The sequence below is a fragment of the Heterocephalus glaber genome, unplaced genomic scaffold, assembly GCF_053883595.1.
Source record: "Heterocephalus glaber isolate CG9 unplaced genomic scaffold, H.glaber_assembly_v1.0 deba00001550, whole genome shotgun sequence".
NCBI classification, from domain to species: Eukaryota; Metazoa; Chordata; class Mammalia; order Rodentia; family Bathyergidae; genus Heterocephalus; species Heterocephalus glaber.
Window position 1 is genome coordinate 9,225,920 of NW_028258343.1, and position 22,198 is coordinate 9,248,117.

Genomic DNA, 22,198 nt, shown 5'->3' on the forward strand with positions numbered 1-22,198 from the left:
AGTGCTGTCAGGGACCTCAGGACCTCCCATAAGACCCCACCTTGTCAAGCTCCACATCACCTCCCCATAGTGCCACCCTAGAGAACGAGCCTTTAATACCCAAATCTTTGGGGAGCAGGGACCTAAACCAGTGCAATGGAAAAGTGACTCTCTGTGGGTCACACTTGCGCTGAGGGCACAGCCAAGACTAGAATCCACTTGGTGTGACTTGTGAGAATGACAAGCTATATGACTGTGTCACGAGGGGGCCGGACTCACATATACTGCTCTGCTCGCTTCAGCTCTTCCAAAAGCCATCAGGGAGGCTCATTAGCAGAGTCCCCAGTGCCTGTGGATCACAGAATGGTGGCAGGTGACAGGAGAGAGCCACAAAGAGACCTTTCCTTTTTCTAAAATTCATTGTTTTCCAACCACAAAGTGGATTTTCTTATCTCTCCAGGAAGCATTCTCTAGAGTTTACATTGTCATTCCTTGTTTTGGCTGAAGAGTCCATTTTGCAGGGGGGTTTTTTGGTTTTTTTAATCTCAAGCAAAACATTCTTTATAGGAAAAATAGGAAGTAAAAATAAGCAAAAAATTGAAACCAAAAGCCATGCATGACCCTGCCTCTCTTTGTTAACAGATAGCTAAGGTTAACATTACTTTTTCTTTTTTTTTTTTTTTTTGGTACTGGGGATCAAATTCAGGTCCTTGCACTTGCGCAGCAGGTGGCGAAACCACTGAGCTAAATCCCCGGCTAATATTTCAATCAGTGTCTCAGCTTTTCAGTCTGAATAACATAACCATCTCTTTGTACACCAAAATTTATATAGGACTGCTTATGTGTTCTTTAAATAGTAATGCATCGAGGATGCTCTTTTGATATTTTCTTTGAGTTGCTTCAAGTGCTGGGCTGAAGTTTTAAGTTGCTTATCTAAACTTTCAGTATTAAATGAATAAATAGTAACTGCTTTCCCAGCAGCTCTGTGGCAGCTAGTCAAAGCCGACTCGTGGGTGGTACTAGATGCAGAACTTCCATAGGAACAAGGTATTGTTTCTCAGAAAACCTCTTGCCTTGTACTTTCTTGTGCTCATAAGTGGGGACATTCTGTGTGACTCACAGACCAGGCCCAAGGATGGGTCTGACCAAGGTTCCCTTCCTCTTGGACACTTGAAGGAAGTCTGTCCTGGTTACTGTTTGACTTTCCATGCTGAATCTCCTTCATCCAAAAACCTTGGCATCACAAGTGTTTCTGATTGTGGATTTTTTTTCAGATTTTGGATTCTTGGCAATACATGGTGAGCTGTCTTGGGGATGGAGCCCAAGTCTAAACACAAAATTCATTTATGTTTTGTATTTGCTGTATGCACATATCCTGAAGGTCATTTTTATACAAGAGTTTTAGTGCACCTGCATTTTTCAAAAGTCACACAAGTTGGCGTGGAGTTTTCCACTTGTGGTATCATGTGGTTTCAGATTTTATAGCATTTCTCCTTTCAGATTTTTCAGATTAGGGATACATAATCTGAATGATGTAATATTTATTATACCTTTATCTGGTGGAAATTAGGAATCCTTGTCTCTCTCCCAGATATTTCTTAAAAGAGTGTCTCCTTCATTGATACTGTATAGACTGTGACCTAAATAATAATACCTACTGATCTATTTTCTGTTTAGGCAGCAATAAGGAAAGAACTAAATGAATTTAAAAGCACAGAAATGGAAGTTCATGAAGAGAGTCGACAATTTACAAGGTAAGTTTAGCATACTGAAAATGCTTAAGATGGTAAATTTTGTGTGAGGTCTGTTTTATCACAATTTAAATCTTTTTTCAGTATAAAATGGCCATCACATGGACATTTCTGCCTTTCCCATATTCACCCTTGTTTCTTTTTATTAGTAACCTAATGGTCAATGTGGCAGCTTTAAAGATGTGACTAGCGGATGTTGCAAACTTCTAAAATTTCATGATAAATTCAGCTATCTCTTTTAGAAACACTATGGCTAATCATGCTCAATAAGAATTTCTAAAATTAAATATTTTTTTCTTTCCATGAAGTCTGAATCATTTTTAAGGACTACATCTTGGCTTTCTTCTTAGTTTTATTTTCTGGGCCAGAAGACAAGTGTCAACGTCACTTATTCTGCTTTGGAACCAACTCTTGGAAGCTCTGTGCCCGGAGCAGATGCTGGTGACTGTCAGCATGGGCACACACATGTTGCTTTGGGCTCACAGTAGACATAAGTTAGGATGGCAGCTGAATTTTTAGAAGATACAACTTAGAATGGGAATCCAATTTTTATTGGTACTGCAGATAACTACTGTGTTAGTCAGCTTGTCCATTACTGTAACAAAGACCTGAGATAACCAACTTATAAAAAGGAAAGTTTATTCTGGTTCACAGTTTCGGAGGTTTTAGTCCATGGTCAGTTGATCTATTGTTTGGGGCCCTATAACAAGGCTACTCATCATGGCAGTGGTGAGTAGCAGAACCACCCAGCTCATCTCAGGGAACAAGAAGAGAGCAGCGTTCCACAACCCCTTCAGTGTTATCCCCAGTGGATGAAAGGCCTCCCACTAGGCATCCCCCCCTTAAAGCTTCCACTTGCCAGTGGGGGCATTGGGGCCCTTGGGCACACTTAGGATCTGGACTATACCAACTTTTCTACTATTTTTCCTCCCTGTGCACTTCAGTTTCACAAACTACTAAAATCAGAAGGGACCTGAGTGATCTGCTCCCACATGTCACAGGTGTCCTGGTTCCTTCTCTCTCACAGATGTTTGAGCCTTGTTCTACATCACAGGTGCATTCCTAAAAATCTTCACAGAAGTCAGATCTTTAAAAATTGATTTGATTTTTAAAAAAAACAAAGACAAATGCTTTCATGAAGAAGACCGCATTCTGACTTTTCAGAAAATAAAAACTAATTTCCTAGTCTAGAAACAGCCTCTGTAGGGTAGGTGCACTTCTTGGTGTTCCTGGTCCCAGGTGGTCTCTGGCGGTGGCAGTGGTGTCCTGTGCCGAGGATTATGTGACCTGCCAAAGGAAGAGCCGCAGAATCTAGTTATTCAGTAGCAACTCATGGAGTTTGTGGCGACTCTGGTTGCAGGTGTGCTCCATAGCTCTTCCTCAAATGTCAGGGTCAGGCGTGGAGAAGAAAGTCCCTTTCTCCTAGGGGTTTTCTCCTTCATTTGCGTGCTTTCACCCTCTCCTGTCTGTTTGTATTTGCACATAGAGCTTTCCACCATCCTGAATGTGCAGTTTCCTCTATGGAGAGCTTTGTCCTGTCGTAACCCACCCTTGGACCAGTGATGTGCCCTTATCGAGCCAGACTTTGTCTCTCCCTGCCACTTCTGGGGTCAGAAAAAGTCCAGGCTCAAATGTGGCACCTGAAGTTGCACTTTTCCAGGAAAGTTGATCATAAAACAAGAGGCGGGATTATTTATGGCAACATCGCGCTGGCTGGGGCCTCCAGGCAACTGGAAAATGGCCTGTGTTTGAGAGGTTGAGCCCACACCGTGAGCTGCATCACGGCATCAGCCCACACTGTCACTCAGAACAGTGTTGCTTCCGCGTAGTTTTCCCAGAAATCGTAATATCTGATTGGATAGCGTGAAATCTGAGTAAAGTACAGCAGAAAGTAATCAGATAGAAACAATACATTTTTAGGGATGTTCTCATTTTATGAAAAGTAAATATATTGAGTGAAAGAGGTTGTTTCTGTTCTGTCTTGCTCTTTGAAGTAAGACAACAAAATTAAGGAACAGAGAGAAATCATGGCCTTTTCTTTTTCACATGTGCATTTAATACACAAAAGAATTATACTTCAGTTAAGCATTCAAACAATACAAAAGCTTATTAAGTAAAAATTAACCCCCTTTGTCCTTTCTCAACCTCATTTTCCCTCTCACAGGTAAGCACTTGTAAAAGTTAGAGGTAGATCCTCCTAGAGATTTTCCTATGTATTTACTATCATGTATGCACATAGTACATGTGTGTGTATGCATGTGTTTATGGACCCTCTCTCTCACACAAACACAGCATTAGAAAATCCGTCCTTACTAGTATCTGTCTCATCCACTGGGATGACATAGATATGTGCATCCCATAGATAATGTGCTATAAATTATTGCACAGTGAGAACAGTGATGGATGTTTATAAGGGCTTTAATTTTTCAGTATCAAAGCACTGCCATGCACGTATCTCTGTGTACACATGCCATTATTTTTGTGGTAAAGCCATTAAGAGCATTTGCTAGGTCATTAGGTAGATGTTTTACACTTTGGAAGATAATACTCAGTTATCTTCCTGAAGTGCACTCAGTTACTGAGCCATAGTTTATGATCATCGTGCCCCCTCTCTCGCCAGAATCTAGGGCAGGTGAGTAGTTGAGGATAAACAATAATACTCTGTTTTATTGGTTTCTATGAGGATAAACATCTTTATTTATATTTATTGACCATCTTTTATTCTTTGATTTGCCAATTCAAAACTTTTAACCAGTTTTGTAGTACTGGGGATTGAACCCAGGGCCGTGTACATGCTAGGGAAGTGCTGTATTAGAGAGCTGTATCTCCAGCCCATTTATGAATTTTATTTGAGACTGGGTCTCATTGAGTTGCCCTGGCTGGCCTCAAACTCAAGATCTACCTGCACCAGCCTGACAAGCCACTGGGATTATAAGTATGCACCACCATGCTTGCCTTGTGTTGTCTTTTTGATATGGATTAGTAAAATCTCCTTAGATATTGTATAATTAACCCTTGATTACATATGGCGTGATATTTTTCTCCAATCTGTTTTTAATTCTTTTAAGTGATCTTTTGTTTAAATTTTTGCATATTAAAATTATTTTTTATTTTATTGTTTTGTGTCTTATAAAGGCCAAGATTATAAAACTATAATTTCAGCTTTTACATATGCTTTTTCTTTACACTTAGAAATTTTATTCGTTGGACATTAATTTCTGTATATGATTTAAGAGAGTAAACTGACTGGGCCTGGTAGCATCAGCCTATAATGCCAGTACTCCAAAGGCTTAGGTAAAGAACCCCACATTTGAGGCCAACCAGGGTTACATAGTGAGTTCAAGACCATCCTGGACTACAGAGAGAAATTCTATCTCAAAAACCTTTGAAAAGTGCTGGGCATGGTGGCACACCCCTGTAAGCCTAGCACCCTGAAAGCTGAGGCAAGAGAGTCAGTAGCTCCAGAAGTGGGCAGTTTAGCAACTGATCAAGACCATGTCTCAAAATATTAAAGAAAGGGCTGGGGATGTAGCTCAGTGCAAAGGTTGTGGGTGCAACCCCAACACCACAATAATTAATCAATGAATTATTTTTAAATTTTCAAAAAGAGTAAACTGACTTTACCTTTTCTCAGTCACTAGTTGATTATCTTAATGCTGTTTATTTCTTCCTGGATATTATTTTTTCTCATATATATACAAGTCAGTTTCTGGAGTCCTTATATTCTAATGAGCTGTTGGCCCATCCCTGCCTGTGTCACATGGTTTAGTTAGAGTAAATTTGTAGTATGTTTTTATAACTGATGGAATATTTTTCTCCTTCAAAATTCTATTGACTATTTTTCTGTATTAGTCCTTTAGAGAAATTTAGAATATGCTTGTTATGTTTCATGAAACAATCTGTTGATATTTTCATTGTTTAAGTAAATATGAAGAGATGCAAGTAGATAAGCTTTTGGAGGATAACAGCTGATATCAAGGGTAAACTTTAAAAGATTTCCCAAAAATATTGATTAACATTCTTTAAAATGTCTTTCCGGATAAGGAAAAATTAAATATTCATATCACCAAAATAAATATGCCTTGCAAATAGTCTTCAAGTCTTGGCAGTAAAGCTGATGTCTACTGCTATTTTTTCCATTGATTTATATGACATCATTAGAGTTGCCTTCCAGCAGGGAAACATTTTTGGCTTTGGAGACAAAAAAAAATCATGGTTAGGATTTTCAAGTTGTTTTCAGTATTTCTTTTAAGAGGAAAAAGTTTTGGTAGACATTACTGTTTCTAATCAAAATAAGACAAAAATATGGTAATGTTTTCCATTTAAAAAATTGATCGTGTAAAAAACATGGTACTCTTAGCCCCAGCCATCCTTGGGAGTTATAAACAACTTATGAATCATTATCTTGGCCTCTAAATGCAACCTAGGTACACAGCAGCTCTCCTGTCTTCTAATCAGTGCTAGATTTTATCTGCTTATACCAAGTAAGCCTTGCCTTTCAAACCTGAGTCTCTGAGCTCCCTGTGGATTTGAGTTGGTTAATAAATGGGTTGAGACAGCTCTGCTTCCTATACTCAGGCACCTTTTTATCCACACAGCAGTAGATCCATGAGCTCTGGAAGGACCCATGCCTATAGATAGCTTCCTTTGTATTTGTATCTTTGAAAAAGTACACAAAACATTGCTTGCCTCTTGGGAGGGGAACTAAACTGGTGGCTGGGGGAGAATTATCCTTAGGAATCTTTTGAATTTTTAGACATAAGAATGTTTTACCTAGTCAAAAACAAGCATATAAAAGAAAAACTGAAGGATCCATTCCCCAAGTCCTGATTTTTGTAAGTGAGGATTCCATCATGGTGGCTTGTCTTCAATAATATATTGGCACTAATATTCATTGTGACAGTTCCACTGTCCTGTGACCCAAGAAGACACCTCTGGTACCTCCATCATGGAACATTCTGTGACATGTTTGATCTGCCTTGATGAGGCATGGTGGCGATCAGTTCTTTCAGAGAATTGCCCCAGTTTCTTCCTATAATTCTCCAAATCCCAGTATTCCTGGAATTGCAATGCATGAGAGGGCCTTTCAATAGGGGTGGGGATAAGTACACCCCATAAGAATTTAGGGTACCAAGATGTAACCTCAGTCCCTTACAGCACTTGCTGTTTGGCTGGCCACATCTTGCATTTTCTCCCCAGCTGCCCAGTCAGCCCTTGGTTCAAATCCCCAAAGTCCACTTGAACAGCAGATTGTGTAGACTAATTAGACAGGTCATTGTAGTCTCAGTAGAGGCCACCATGACAGAGAAAAGCCACTTCCTTTTCCATAGTAAATGCATTTTCCACAATATGAAATGACTCACTAAGTTATAAAGACAAATTACGTGGAAGATCAAACTTTAGTTACAAACTAAACTCTTAAATGATTATAGCTGAGTGGTAAGTTTAAGAGTAATCTTCTGGATAATTTTTGTTTTCCAAATTTTTTTAGGTGTTAACATGTATCAGATGTATAATCCGGAGAGAACATCATTTTCTGAAAAGAAACTTTTAATTTTGTAAATAACATTTTTACAGCATGTAAAGTACTTTCATATATGTAATTTTATTAGCTTATAAATTCTTACTTATTATACTAAAGTATATACCACAGACACAAAAATCACTGAGTTGAAGGTTTGAGTGAAAATGAGTCTAAGAGATTACTGGCATTATGTCAAGTGGAAAAATCAGGATATTGACTAACTGGATATGTAGCAGTAGTGTATTTAAAATTCAGATGCCTACAAAAAAGATTTTAGAAATAATATCAAAAACTCTTTAATGGTTTATAATAGGGTTTTCTCTACTTTCAAATATTCTTAATGTAATATTGTTACACACATACACTTTTTTAAAGAAATTATCTCATTCTGAACCTTCTTGAGGTAGCACCATCCTATGTGAATTTACAAAGTAGACCACCTGTCAGCTGCTAGATAAGTTTAGCTAATCAGATCATGACATCGTCAGAACCATACCTGGGGCAGTAATAAAAATTCATTGAGGGGTCCTCCACAGAGATTACTGTCTCTGCTTGTACACAGATATTTGCAAAATGCTTCCTCATCTCCTGGAGTCGCAAGCCTGGCTCAGTATTGGAAGCAAGGAAGCACCCAGCCAGCACCGGGTCTGACCTCTCAGGTAGAACAGTGAGCTGTGGTTTAGGAAAGCCTCCTCATGTGATCAATGTAAGCCTGTGTGCCATGTCACAAGGGTGAAACTCTCCTGAAGGAAGAGAGTAGGCGCTGTGCTGCAGCTCAGTGGTGGGGTGCTTGCCTCTCGTGGGCAAGGTCCTGGGTTTGATCTCCAGCACTGGAAAATAAGTAAAATAAAGAGAAATGGATTATTCAGGATTTCTGTATGTATCAAATGGGGAAGTAATATTTGTGAGTATTAAGATTTTTATATTATCTTAATGAGTTTATAGGTAGATGAGTAAAGTTTTAAAAACTAAATTGTGGAGGAACCATCATTAGAGGAATAATTACCCTTTATCTGAATTCCATGATTTCAAAATAGCTTCTCCCTTATTCATGCCCTCTCTTCAGTAGAAAATAATAAAAATGTTTATCAGTTTTAAAATGAGGAAAATATACATAACTTCAAATTTGAGTCTCAGGGAAATTCTGAAAAGAGGGTAGACCTAAAGTTTAAGTGTCTTTAGAATGTGGTAAATCTATGTATTGCTCCGTTGGCCAGAACCCTAAAGCCCAAACTGTCATTCCAACAGATAGGCAAACTTCTTAGCATGTAAAACTGAACTTATGTTTTAAAGTGAACGCAAACCACTGAGTAGTAACAAATTTAAGAATAATTTGCATTTTCAGTACTTCAGAACATAACATTTGAGAGCCAAATTTGAAGATAAGATGCCTAATTTAACAGGCAATAGATATCAGCAGTCACTTTGGATAGTCCCATCTTACTGTAAAGAAAATATAACAGGATGCTGAGGGAGGGGCAAGGGTTGGGATAGATTAAATGGCCAGGAAATGAATCTCTTAAGGAAACAAGAGGAAGCCTATGATTAAAATGACAAGAGGGAGCTACTAGTCCACTTAGGGGAGAAGACAAACATTCTACCCCCAAAGGAAGTGAGCTGATGTAAAGAGAAAGGGGCTGCCCCATGATCTGAGGGCCCAGTGACTGAACTAGTGATGTCTTTCTGTCTGGAATGTAAAGCATGGCCCAGGTGTGGTGGTGCATTCCTGTAATCCCAACACTCAGGAGGCTGAGGCAGAAGGATTGCCTCAAGTTCAAGGCCAGCCTGGGCTACATAGTTCAAGAACTACACAATGAGACCCTGTGTCAAAAAAAAAAAAAAGAAAGAAAGGAAGGAAAGAAGGAAGGGAAAGAGAGGAAAGAAAGAAAGGAAGGAAAGAAGGAAGGGAAAGAGAGGAAAGAAAGAAAGAAAGAGAAAGAAAGAAAGAAGGAAAAGAAAGAGAGAGAAAAAAGAAAAAGAAAAAGAGAGAGAAAGAAAAAGAAAGAAAGGAAAGAAAGTCAAATGCAAAACATGGAGATTATACATCTGACCAAGGTTATGGTCAGGGTTGGAGTTAAGAATTTAACTCCAAGTGGACACACCCCTGCATTAGCACAACTGACTTGAAAGTTTTGAAAAGTTTGGTGTCTCTTCCAGGAAGTCAGACATACAGAGATAATATGAGAAGTCCCATGTATCCATCCGGCAGCTTCTCCAGTTACAGCCAATTTTATTTTATTTTATCTCCTCTGTTTGTATTCATTTTTTAATGCTTGGATTCATCACAGCCACATTTATTACGATGCACCACATACCAGGTGTTGCCTGTGTGAGTAAGTAAAAATGAACGGGAAGGGTTCTGTTCCTGGGCTTCTCACAGTGCAGTAGCAGAGCCCCTCCTGCACAAAGGCCACAGCAGGGGATTAATTGGTGCAAACCAAAGGCTATTGGAGCACAGAAGAGAGTGCCACCAATGCTTTCCTGAGAGGAGAAGGGAGTGTGGGGACCTCACCAAGTGAGACTGTACAAAGTAGACATGGGAAGAAAGATGAGAGTGGAGAAAGAAACAGGAGCACAAAAGCATTTGGGGAGCAAATGTCTGGGATTTAACAGTATTAGGGGACAGTGATAGAGATACAGTTGAAACATGAGTTGGGCCACATTCTGAAAAGCCTGCCCCACCACTCCAAGAAATTTAAATATTACTTTGTAGAGAATGAAGAACAATGCAATTCTTTTAACAAAGAACTGGAGTAGTGGGGGTGATATTTCATAATAGTACTAGTCTGAAGCGTGGATTTGATGGAGAGAGCCTGGGGCAGGGAAATCAATTAGGAGACTTAGTTTATCAAGTGTACTGGTCGGCTTTTCCATTACTGGAACAAAAATGTACGACACCAACAACTTGAAAGAGAAGAGGTGTTTAATTTGGTTCATGGTTTCAGAGAGTTCAGTCCATGCTTGGCTGGCTCTAAGGCAGGAACATCATGGCAGAAGAGCATGGTGCAGTAAAGGTGTGCACTTCATGGTGGCTCAGGAGGACAGCTCTAGAGAGAGATTTAAGGCATGCCCATAGTGACTACTTTCTGCACCTGGGCCCAATCTTACCATTCAGCTGTGAACATCCATGGACTAATCCACTGATGAGTACAGTGCACCCATGATCAAATCGCCTCTCTGAGAGTCTCTTAATCCAATCACATTGACATCTGAGATTAACTGGCACACTGGAGTAGGAGTGGGTTACAGAAAACAGGGCAATGCTGAGAAAAGTTGCATAAATGTGGAATTATGGAAGTATGCCGAAGAGCTGGATGAGATAAGGCTTTATGAAGAAGATGGCTTTTGACCTTGATCTTGATAATGAAACCATAGATGGGAGACGAAGGGATGGAATTGTAGTATTAGGGACAGCATGTTCAAAAGCACAGAGCTACAAAGTGCAGGAATGTTCTAGAATTTGCACAGAAAGCATGAACCCCACTAGCTAGCTACCAAGCAGACCATCAAAGTGGTGCTCACAAAAGATGGTGAGGGCTTTAATGATTCAAAGACAGGTAGTTGAGGCAGGACATGGTGATGAAAGGGAGATGGAAGGTGAAAGAGATAAATAAATTGCAAATCTGATGTGTCTAGACTGAAACTATTTTAAAAGGTAGGCTGTTACACAAGCTAGAACATACAACAGCCTTTATATAGTGGAGGGCATGCTTAGTATGTTACCTGTGGAACACCTGGGTAAAATGACCAGCGAGCAGTTTGCAAGTTGATTTGGACTCAGCACCTGGAACTGACAAGAGGCTAAAGACTATTATTATGAAATAAAGACTATTTGTTGTTTTCCTCTTATACCTGTAGACCAGGTAGCACCACGTCCTTTTGTGAGTGAGAATGTGTTGTCGAGGCTAGTGATGTTTTGTCTTGATTGCTCTATAACCTGAGTGATGTATAAGCATCTTTGTATAAGGACCGTCTTTGTTTTCAACATAATATTTATAACAATATTCTGTTAAGACTGTGGTTTATAGAGTAACTCAGTTGGTGAACGTCTAGTGCTTCCTTTCCTTGTAAACCTCACCTTACCCTATTTAGATCGCTGAGTACAGGGTACTCAGACTCACAGTTTCTGTTTCTTATCCCAGGTTTCATCGTCCATAAAGGAGTGTGGGACTATTTGCAAGCACAGATTGATCATCTTTAGGGGAAAGAAGCCCTGCTTCCCGAAAAGCTGATACTGCACTGAGACTTGAATGTGTGTGATTCCATTTAACTTGTGGTGAAGGAAGTGTGTGACTCAGCTTTGTTCCAAGTACTCCTCACCTCTGCAGCCCAGAGGGGGCCAGTGAGCAAAGGGAAGGATGCAGTAACCTTGTTGCCCACAATGTGCACTGATGGTGAGGGACATTGGTTACAGCAGCTATTCTTCATCAGGAGTTTTAATCAAAGAAGATGAGCAGAAGACAATCACCGGTTCCCTACTACCAGAAAGCCAAAAGATTTAGTGCCTATGGATTAAAGAAGAATTGCTGGGCACAGGAAAGAGGTGGGAGTTGAAAATCAGAAAGAAAGAGATATATTTCATTATGTTAATGAAGAAAAGAGAAAGTTGAAGCATAAATGTATTTTTGAAGTAGGCATTTGGTAGCTGAGAACTTATTAAGGGGTTGGGAATCTTTAATACCCAGTGTGGGTTCCTTAAAGACTGAATTTTACACAAATATTCTTGTTGTACCATTATTTTATGTTGTGCCAGTGAATCCAGTTGCCAGAAACAAATCTGAATGTTTTCATGCATCTTTTTCTTAAATGCAAGAGACTTCTACTGACTCCTACCAAGCATGCTTATCCAAATTTTGTTGTATGCTTTAAGTAGCACAGCTGTACACACACTTGACATTTTTTATACCCCTTTCCTACAGTGTCAGTTTTCCACGAAGATAATGGCACTGGGCATAAAGTCAGATGCAATGTAACCCTATAAAACTGTCATAGCTTTAGGAACAAATCTAATTTTTTTTCTTTCCCTATCTCAATTATCTCCAAAGTCAAGCAACCATACTTGATCTCAAGAAGATAGTATAGCATTTTAAGAATGCAAAGTTAAAACTTAAGTAATGTACAACTGTGTGCTGTGTCCCATTAGTTCTGAGGGGGAATGCAAAGGACCAGTTATTTTTTCAGTGCTGCATTAAAAAAAAAAAAGTTGAGTTGCTGCTATTAAAACAGTAATATACATGCATCAGAAAATATATATCCCAAGTCTTAAAAGAACACAAAAAAATTCTGCTAAGTTCTGTGTGTGGGAGGAAGCTCATTTTTTTATATTAAGAGTCTGCAGATCACATCCATAAATACAGTACTTATTTTCAATCCCAGAGATCAGTGAGATGAAAATCAGCTTCCCTGTGAGCCTACAAGCAGTATTGTTTACATCCATCGAGAAGCCCTGTTATTGTAGTGCCCTTTCTCATGGACTGAATCCCAAGCTCAGTTTGACCCCTGTTCCCCATATCCTGAATGTGTGTAAATACCACCTTGCATTTAATTGTTCTTCTCAGTTGTTCTGTGCCCCTTTTTATTAAAAATATGTAACAAAAAGGCAAGACCTAACTAGAGTTTATTTTATTCTTAGAGCTCAGAGTAGAATTTCCTGAATTGCTTCTGGTTTGGAATGTGGAAGGCTATAATTTTTAATTTCAACCCAAAACTAAGCATTTCATCTGTTGGTTAAATTAGTTAAATTTAATTAGTTAATTAAATAATTAGTTAAATTTAGATTCCTCCATTCATTGGTAATTTTTTTTAAAAAAATCATTTCAAATTGGATGATTTTACTTCAAACTTTTTAAAAAAATTTTCCCCTCTTGGCCTATTATAAAAAGCCAGGACCATTTTATAAGAAAAGTAACCAGCATTATTGTACCTCTTGCTGCACTCAGCTATGGGCATTAATAAAATAAACCTGCTCTCTGTACTCCTGTCTTTTTTTCTAATCAGATAAGACATACTTTGCTTTGAAATTTTTCTTTGCATGCCTAAGTGTCTGTCTCTGGCTGATGTTTTGTCTGGTTTTTGTTGGTATTGTTTGTTTGTGGTGCTGCTAGGACCTGGTACATGCTAGGCAAGTATTCTATCACTGAGCTATACCACCAAGCTCTTGTTTTACAGTGTTTCAATTGAGCCATAAAAATTAACTTTGCTCCCCTTTTTTTCCCCAAATCATCCTTTTCTTTAGGTATTTCAATGTCATTTTAGTGTCTTGGGAGAAATACCAGGAATATAATGTTTCTTTTCTTTCTCTATGCTTATACTCATTGAACGTTTTTTAAAAATTTCTAATCACAGGTCTCTCTATGTAATAGTAAATACAAGACATTATTACCACTTCAGTTAGGATACATGTCATAGAAAGTTTCTGTTAGATTGGTGAAAGGAACAGTTTTTCCCTGTGGAGCAATTGATGTAATTTTTAATTCCCTACAATAAGATCCACCCAGTACAAAAATGAAAAATTGGTACTTCAATGTATTGTTTTCCTTGTATAATATATCAGATAAATGAACTACCCACACTTTTTCTTCATATTCATCAGTGTGTTTAGAGAAAATTTTATGTTAGAAGTTTCTTTCTTTCTTTTTTTTTTGGTACCGGGCATCGATCTCGGGTCCTTGCGCTTGCGCAGCAGACGGCAAAACCACTGAACTAAATCCCCGGCCCTATGTTAGAAGTTTTAAAAAATACTTTAACTACTACTAATCTAATCTTTAAGTCATTGGACTACTAGTTATTTCATTAGAATGATACCTCAAATAAAAGACTGTACAAAGAACTAAAGAATTGTGAGTGAAGATGCATTTCACAGAGTAAATCTATTTTCTTGGTTAATTTTAAGAGGTAGAAATCCTGCATAACCCCACCAGCATCCTACCCTGGGGTCTTCCGCCCTGCACCCCTGAAAGGATGCAAAGGCGCAGGCCACTCTTCCTGCGATCCTGCCTCCGCCCACATCCACAATCCAACCAGTGTGCTTCTGTTCTATAAGGAAAGGAAATGTGTTTGAGAATTGGTTTTCTTTTGTCTTTTTTTCATGCTGAGGATTGAACCCAGGGGCTGGTGTACACTAGGACACACTGTACCACTGTGCTACACCTGTAGCCCCTGGATTTCATTTTTGTTGTTGCTGCTGTAACACAATCTCTTGGGCTGGGGATTTAGCTCAGTGGTTCTGCCCCCTGCCTCTCAAGCTCAAGGTCCTGAGTTTGATCCCCGGTACTAAAAAAAAAAAAAATGTTGTAACACAATTCCAGGTTTTTGCTAACGTCCACCATTAATTAGGCTTATGTAGAACAAGTGAGCAGGTTTTATTGGGTCCCTGAGAGATGATTAAGGAAGAAAACCAACATCCCTAGGAAGGTTCTGGGCAGAAAAGAAGTAGAGTATAAAATCCAGAGTAGTAACCAGGTAGTAAGAAGATGCTACGTAGGCTTCATCAGCATTTTCCTAGTCATTACCAATCAATCTGCAAAGTTAGTTCTCTGATGATCAGCATTAAGGCAACTTGTTTAATAATTCCTGAGTATGTGAAGTGTCTTGCATTTTCTTGTGTTAGCTATATCTTTCTTTAATTCCTTAAATAGTTAACTAAAACCTACACTATTCAGAGAACAATCTTAGGCATATGATTAGCTGTTTTAATTGAAGGAAAAAGCAATGATATCTCTCCTTCTTACTTATCCAAATATGTTGACTTTCTGGTTTCATCTTTATACCCGTAGTAGTGGAATGAGTGTAGTTACTTACCTTTCTTTAATGTCAGTAAAAAATTCTGAAATTTACCTGAAAATATAAGGAAATAGAAGGACCAATACACCCTTCAAAAATCACCAAATATTAAAGAGGAGCTATGCATCTTTAAAATCCATAAGTCGGATTTTGAATCCTACAACTAATTTAGTGCCAAGTTGGATTTAGAACAAAAATACAATAGCTTACACTTAAAAGAGAAAAAATCTGCATAAACACTGCATACTCTGATATAAACCACATCAATACACAACAGGCATTTTATTTGTACTTCATGGAGTTAGGCAGACACAACTTTCAAAAATTATACAATATTCAGAATACAAGAAGACACTCTTATCCACCACATCCATACTTAAATAGTGAAAACTATTTTATTCCCCTCTGGCTCAAAAGTTTCACTAGTCTGTTACTATTTTTTTTTTTTTGGTACCTGGGATCGAACTCAGGACCTTGCATTTTCGAGGCAGGGGCTGGAACCACTGAGCTAAATCCCCAGCCCCAAGTCTGTTACTATTTTTAAGTGGTCCTAGAAGCATATTTCAGAGTTAGAAATTTTTATCAGAGTAAGGTGGATTTAAACTAACAAGATATATGAACTTCTGTCATTTTTATCAATATGGCAGAACTGTTTAAGCATTCCTAAGTTTCATGTATATTAAGCCTATCCTCTGTAGTAAAAGTTTATACTTTGAGATCATTATTTCTTCAGATCATTAGAGTACTTTGTAAGCACTAAAAAAATCTTTCAGATGCAGTTTATCTATGACATTTCCCCTGGGTTGCTTGAAATGGTTAATCTCTCATTAGTATTTTCCCTCTACTTCCTAGTGGGATACACTATGGTCTTACATAACAAAGCAAAGTGCATTTCCAGAGTTCAGGTATGTTCTAGAGGAGAAAGCAATGACAAAGTAACCACCCATTAAGGGGAATATTTTTGGAGAGAAAGCATGTCCCCTGGACAGTGCAAAGCCCAAGTTTAAGGGGAACTTTAGGTGCTACTGGAAGAGCAGGTGGAGGCCAGAGGGTTGTGGGAGCAAAGCTAGAAAACCCCACACCACTCACATTTTCACTTGCCAGTTACTTTTTGTAATTGCTGAGCTTAAGTTTCGTTTGGAAACGTGAACCACCTCAAAAGAAGCTGAAATCAACCCAGCTATGCTTTTTTGAAGTCTGGGTCATCCCAAATTAAGAAATCCCATTGTATACATTGTAAGATTTCTGATGAAGAAATGGACCCTCCTGAGGCAGCTGTTCGCACCTAAAGTAGCCCTCTAGAAAAGGGCCATTTTTAGCTAGGCTAGGATTTACTGCACAGAAATATAAAATCTCATTTAGTTTGCGGCATCGCTGTCACAGCTGCCCGTGCGTGCCCAGTGCTGGTGATCAGTGTTTCTCACCGGAATGCTGTTGGCATTTGGGTCTGGGCTTTGTTGTACAGAACCATCCCACGCATTGCAGGGTACTTAGTACCGCATGCTGCTGCTGACTAAATGCCAGTAGCATTCGAAGGCGTTGTGGAAACCAAAAGTAAGAAGCCTTCCTGTGTTCATTGGCTGTCTACAGGAGAGTGCTACTCCCTCCCCTGAAGACCACTGTCTGTTGCAATTTGATGACACACAGGAAAAGAGACTGATCCCAAAACATTATTTCTGTGGCCTTGCTTTTCTTTGGCCCCCTTCACTTTTCGAGCCTTCAGCTTCAGTGCAGTTTTATTGCCATTTCTTTGGGGGAAGAGGCATCAGGGCAGTTGTGGTAAGGCCAGTCAGCTGACATAGTGACTTGGCCTGGCCCCTCCATCTACTTAAAGAAGAGATTTTACACGAAGCAGGCTTTTTTTTGTTTTGTTTTTCTCTCACAATTTTACCCCAGAACTGCACTGCTGGTCATCGTGCTTATCGGTGTCATGAGGATTGTTGCAAGAGTTAAACACGAACACAGTGACTCTTAATCTGTATAAACAAAGCTAGTTGTCTTTGGAAGTCACTATTAGATTTTACCTGGTAACACAGCAGCCAATAAGTTCCAAAAGAATCTCCTGTTTCTCCTAGGAATGAAGCATTTCATCCAAATGCAAAGGCTTGAATTCTCCAATACATACATTTGCGCAGTTCAACTCTTTTAATAAGCTTTGTGAATACTGTTATGATGGAAATGTGGATTAATGTGAATTGCATGCATATTCATACTGCAGTGATAGTCATACATGAAATAAGATGGGTTTTATCTAGGTGAAATATTACTGAACTGTCCTAATAATACAGAAACATACTTATTCTCTGTCACTTTTTATCTGAAACTGAATGGTTAATATGTCTTAAAATTATTTGGATGAATTGTGGCTAGGAGGATGGAATTAATTTAGTGACTATGATTTGTTTTAAATATTAAAATTCCAGACAAGATTTTGAGGCAGAGCAACTCAAAGTTGATAAAGGTGGTTATATTGTAAACTCATAGATGGTGCTTAAAAATTCTTATCTTTTTTAAAAGCAATATTGTTTTTACACAAAGAATTGAAAGGAGTGAATGAGACAGAATGGCACTCCACCCTCAGGTCTATTTTAGGGTGTATTAAGATGGCAATAATGTTTGTGCCACTTGCCAATCTGGGGAGCTTTTCCCTTACCCGATGCTTTTGTTATAGTTTGACTGTATCATTAACATTGCTTAGGAAGCCTCCACACTGAGAAGTTGCCACTGCAGTGCTAACCAGCATTTGGAAATATCAGAATGAATGAAGGGTCAGACCACTTTCATCACTTAAAATATGGGCACTAATTTTTCTTTCTTTTTTTTTTTTTTTAAAGTATTTCCTTTGTGGCTTAGAAATGTGCCAGTGTATTTGAAACATTCTACACCAATTTTGCCAGTTAAATATCTACTAAAATTTAAACTAGTCGGGAGTTTTTTTCCTCTGTGACAGTAATTTTTGAAAAATGGACTATCTGCATTTTTTGTTCTTTCAAGCTTCAGTTAAAGTGCTAAGAATGGTAAACTGTGATCATTATCAGACTAACTGAATGACTCCTAACTTCCAGTGCATGATCTAGTGTTACACAGGTATAATATCTGTGAGTGTAAATAACTGGAACTGCATACTGATTAACACAACAGTTTATCTTTTCTGTTGTTGTTGTTCTTAATCTGTACTGTATTATAGAATGTGGGTATAAATATCTACAAGTATACACACATATGTATATGTATTCCACTATTGTAACCTGAAAAAGAGACCATGTATTATCTTTTTTATCCCATATTGGTATTTGTGTTATTTAAAAAGCAAACTTTGCTCTGTCTAGTGGTATACTGTAATAGGAGATATTGCTGTGCACAATTCTAAGTGCCTTAGAACATTGTCTAGCTTCCCTAAGTATATATAAATGCATACATGTATAAAATTGGGAAACATTACCTCAATAAAATCACTGGGAACCCCCCCCATTTGGGTTTGTTTCAGTTTGTATTATATTTGGCTAGTGTGCGTCTTTTCAGATACCAGGTTCACGGAGTCCTCACCTGTAAGGCAAGAGGAGAGCAACTTTCTTCATTGCCTGTTGCTTCCACTCCACCAATCTTTGTAACTTCTTTTGTATGTAAGACCTTGTGATTTGCACTTTTTATTTTAAATTCTGCCTAAAGAAATACAGACTTTATTAGCAGTATGCAGTATATTTTAAAACTTGCTATATTTTATACTCAAGGGTGTTTGATACATTTTATTGACATTACAATCTGTCCCCATAATAGTTCCTTTAGAATTTACAATATATAAAATGTTGTGCTTACCAGTAATGCCTTTTGAGCAAGAAAAGAAACTGGGAACTGGGCGTGGTGGTTCACGCCTGTAATCCCAGCACTCAGGAGGCTGAGGCAGGAGGACTGCAGTGAATTCAATGCCAGCCTGAACTACATAGTTTCAAAGAAACAAATAACAACAACAAAAAAGAGTCTAGGAGCGTATTTTGACCAGACAAGAAATTAGAATAGACTTTTTCTGTCTATTCTGTCAACAGTGGTTACAAATAGTAATTTATCCTCCCTGGACTCGAAAACAAGGTCGTAGATGTAGGGGGAAAGGTGACATGCGTGTCATTGACCTAGACAGAGGACATATAAGAAGCCTGGAACCAAAAACACTAAAAAGTAACTTTGAAAAATTGTCCAGGTATACTATCCATCTCCAGAAAGGTCTAGTTATTCTTTCTTTCTTTCTTTCTTTCTTTCTTTCTTTCTTTCTTTCTCTTTTCTTTTTTCTTTTTCTTTTCTTATTTTTCTGTTTTTGAGACAGGGTCTCACCACATAGTTCAGACTGACCTTGAAGTCACTATGGAGCCCAGGCTGGCCTTGAACTCACAGTGATCCTCCTGCCTCAGCCTCCCGAGTGCTGGGATTACAGGCATGCGCACCACACCCAGTTTCATTTTTTTCTGAGACAAACCCAGATCCTATTTTAAAACATTGCTTTCTAAACTCCAGGGGAGGAAAGAAAAGGAGGCTTTCATTTGACAGGATTTGGGGACACCTCCCATGTACTGTGACTTACTCTTTGCTACATCTCCACTGAGACTTTTGTAGGGAGTTGTCGCTAGGGGCACTGTCCCCAGAAACCCAAGACCTCACTTGTGTTATGAGAGTTGAGCTTTTCACCCTTTACAGGGTGGATGTTAATAATAGAACATATTAGAGGCTAAGAACCCAAACTCTGTGACTATTTTTTTCTTCTCTTACTAAAAACAGGCACTCTTTCCCAGAACATTGAGTCCATACTAATTTCACAACGTACTATGTGGCATTTTCAGAAATGCATATAACATATTTTAATCATATCCATCCCCTCTATTACTCTCCCTTCCACTTTCACATCATCTTTGGTTTTCTGTTGTGGTTTGTTTTTCATGGCGTTTGTTTTCTATTCCACATGTTAAAGAAAATATGTGGCAATGTCATTATATTGTATAGCTAAAATATACCAATGAAATTAATTTTAAAAAAAGAAAATATGTAGCACTTGTCTTCTGAGGCAGCTTACTTCACTTAACATGATGATCTTCGGTTCCATCCATTTTCCTGCAAATGACACAATTATGTTTTTCTTTATGTTTCCTCCATCAATCGGCATCCAGGCTCATTTCCTATTTGGCTATTGTGATTTTTGCCACACACAAAAATGGAAATACAAGTAGCCCTATAGTATGCTGGCTTTAGTTCCTTTCAGAATATACCATGGAGTGGTATAGCTATATCATAGGTAGTTCTACTTTTAATTTTTTAGGAACATCCATATTGATTTTCATACCACTTCCTGGGATATCTAAGGGGAAAAGGTGCTAGCTCCTTGTAGTAGACAAATATTCCGGGGGAAGAGAGAACTAGTACTTTCAGTGCTTATCTGCCCAAGATTTGTTTTTGGGTGGATTTTCCGCCTAAATTGGCCCAAGCAGACAAGCCAGCACAGACATGGGCTTTCTCACAGGCTGTTTCAGTTCGTTTGCTCTTGAGTTCAGTCCCTGCTGACCTCTGATGTCTCAGTCCTCACCTCTTTGGGCTTCCCCAGCCAACCCATTGAAGTCCTGAGCACTTTGGTCTCCAGCAAACCATGATGCTTTAATTGCTCCTACTCCGAAGCTTCCAGGGGGGTCCCTTCTGAGTCTTGACTCAGTCCAGGTGCTGTGAGAGCCCCTCCCCCTCCGAGAGCTTGCAGAGCCTAACCTGCAGATCACAGTCTAATTACTCTCCCTCTGTTTTGCAGCTGGGCCGAATTTAATGAAACTCGGGGTTCCTCAAGTGCATTATGTGTGCTGCCAGCCTCCTGGCCTTATGTAAGGCATTCTCTGCAACTGGAATCCTCCTTTATGTGTTATTATCCCACACATCCTTCTAGGAACAATCCGAATGTCTTTTCTGGCTATGGTACTATAATTTCTTTATAATGTTTCTTTAAACAATATCTGTAAATTTAACAGATCTGTTTCCTTTGCGAGCACTTTCAATGCCCAGATGTGTCTATAACAGTCATTTAGTGACACTTTAAAATCTAATGCTTTATATTTATAAGTATAATAAATCAAATATTCTTTCTCAGAATTATTTCCCACTATGAAGATATAATTTTTTACTGTATAAGTCTACAGTTAATTACATAGTTTAGATTTGGATTGTGTGGCTAACAGATCAGATTCTACAATATTCCTGGTTTTTTAAAAAAATTTACAAGCACTTTAATACCAAGTACAATATAGATTATCTCAATAATTATGAAGCATAAATGCAGATTTTAAAACTTCAAGTAAGCTGAAATTCCTAGATTAGAAATTTGTCATTTGCTTAGTGATCAAAAATTCCCAGCAGAGACGTGTTTGTAAGCATTACATACTTCTGGGAAGAATTTACTTGAACACAGAAACACACTGAGAACCATTTCTCAATCCCTGAAACACGAGGGCATCTCCAAATCCTCAGCCTTCAGGAAGGATTGATTTTGTTAAACCAGATTCAAACAATGTCCTAAGCAAGATTTTGGTCTGATGGATAGAAGTCTGTACTCCCAAATTGCAGTAAATAATCCTTCAACAATAATTTACTGGCCCCCTTGAAATTTTGCATGTACTGCATTTCATATTCTTTCTCTTGGACTAGACACAGCTCATTGAAATGGCATCCAGTCAGGTTCTACATTTGTTCCGTCCCAATGTCTGATCTTGTTTGTTCCTGAAGCTAGAATTCTACAGTTATGCTATATGGATGGAGTAATTAAAGCTGAGCCAAAATGGAAGTTGTCGTCAAACTAAAAAGGTAGACAAAGTCTAAATCTTGAGGCTCGTTGTATACCATGTCAAGGAATTTGAAATGTGTCCTTTAAGAAAATAGGGATTCACTAAAGTATTTTCAGGTCAGAGGTAGCATCCTTGGATTTGTCCCAATCACATGGCCATAGTGGATTGGGTCACAGGAATGGACTGGATTGGAGGAGGCAACGTGGGAAGCTTGGTGGATGTGACTGTGGCCATAATCTGATTGGGAGGTGATGGTGGCCCCAGACAGGGGACTAACCATTGGAACAAAGGGACATGAACAAATTGAAAGAGCAGTTATGAAGTGGAAATGAGTGTTCAATGTGGGAAGTGGGCGAGAC

The 22,198-nt window shown here is 38.7% G+C and overlaps 1 protein-coding gene across 10 annotated transcripts in view; it reads left to right on the forward strand.

Annotated features, from left to right (window-relative positions):
• Phactr2 (phosphatase and actin regulator 2) overlaps positions 1-18,507 on the forward strand; it is a 271,825-nt gene extending 253,318 nt beyond the window's left edge. For all 10 annotated transcript variants that reach the window (XM_021259313.2, XM_021259314.2, XM_087190061.1 and 7 more), the window contains 2 exons: positions 1,657-1,733; positions 11,397-18,507. In XM_021259313.2, coding sequence (XP_021114972.2) covers positions 1,657-1,733; positions 11,397-11,412 — 93 coding nt within the window. In that variant the 3' untranslated portion in view covers positions 11,413-18,507. The remainder of the gene's footprint in view (positions 1-1,656; positions 1,734-11,396) is intronic.
• The last annotated feature ends 3,691 nt before the right edge of the window (positions 18,508-22,198 follow it).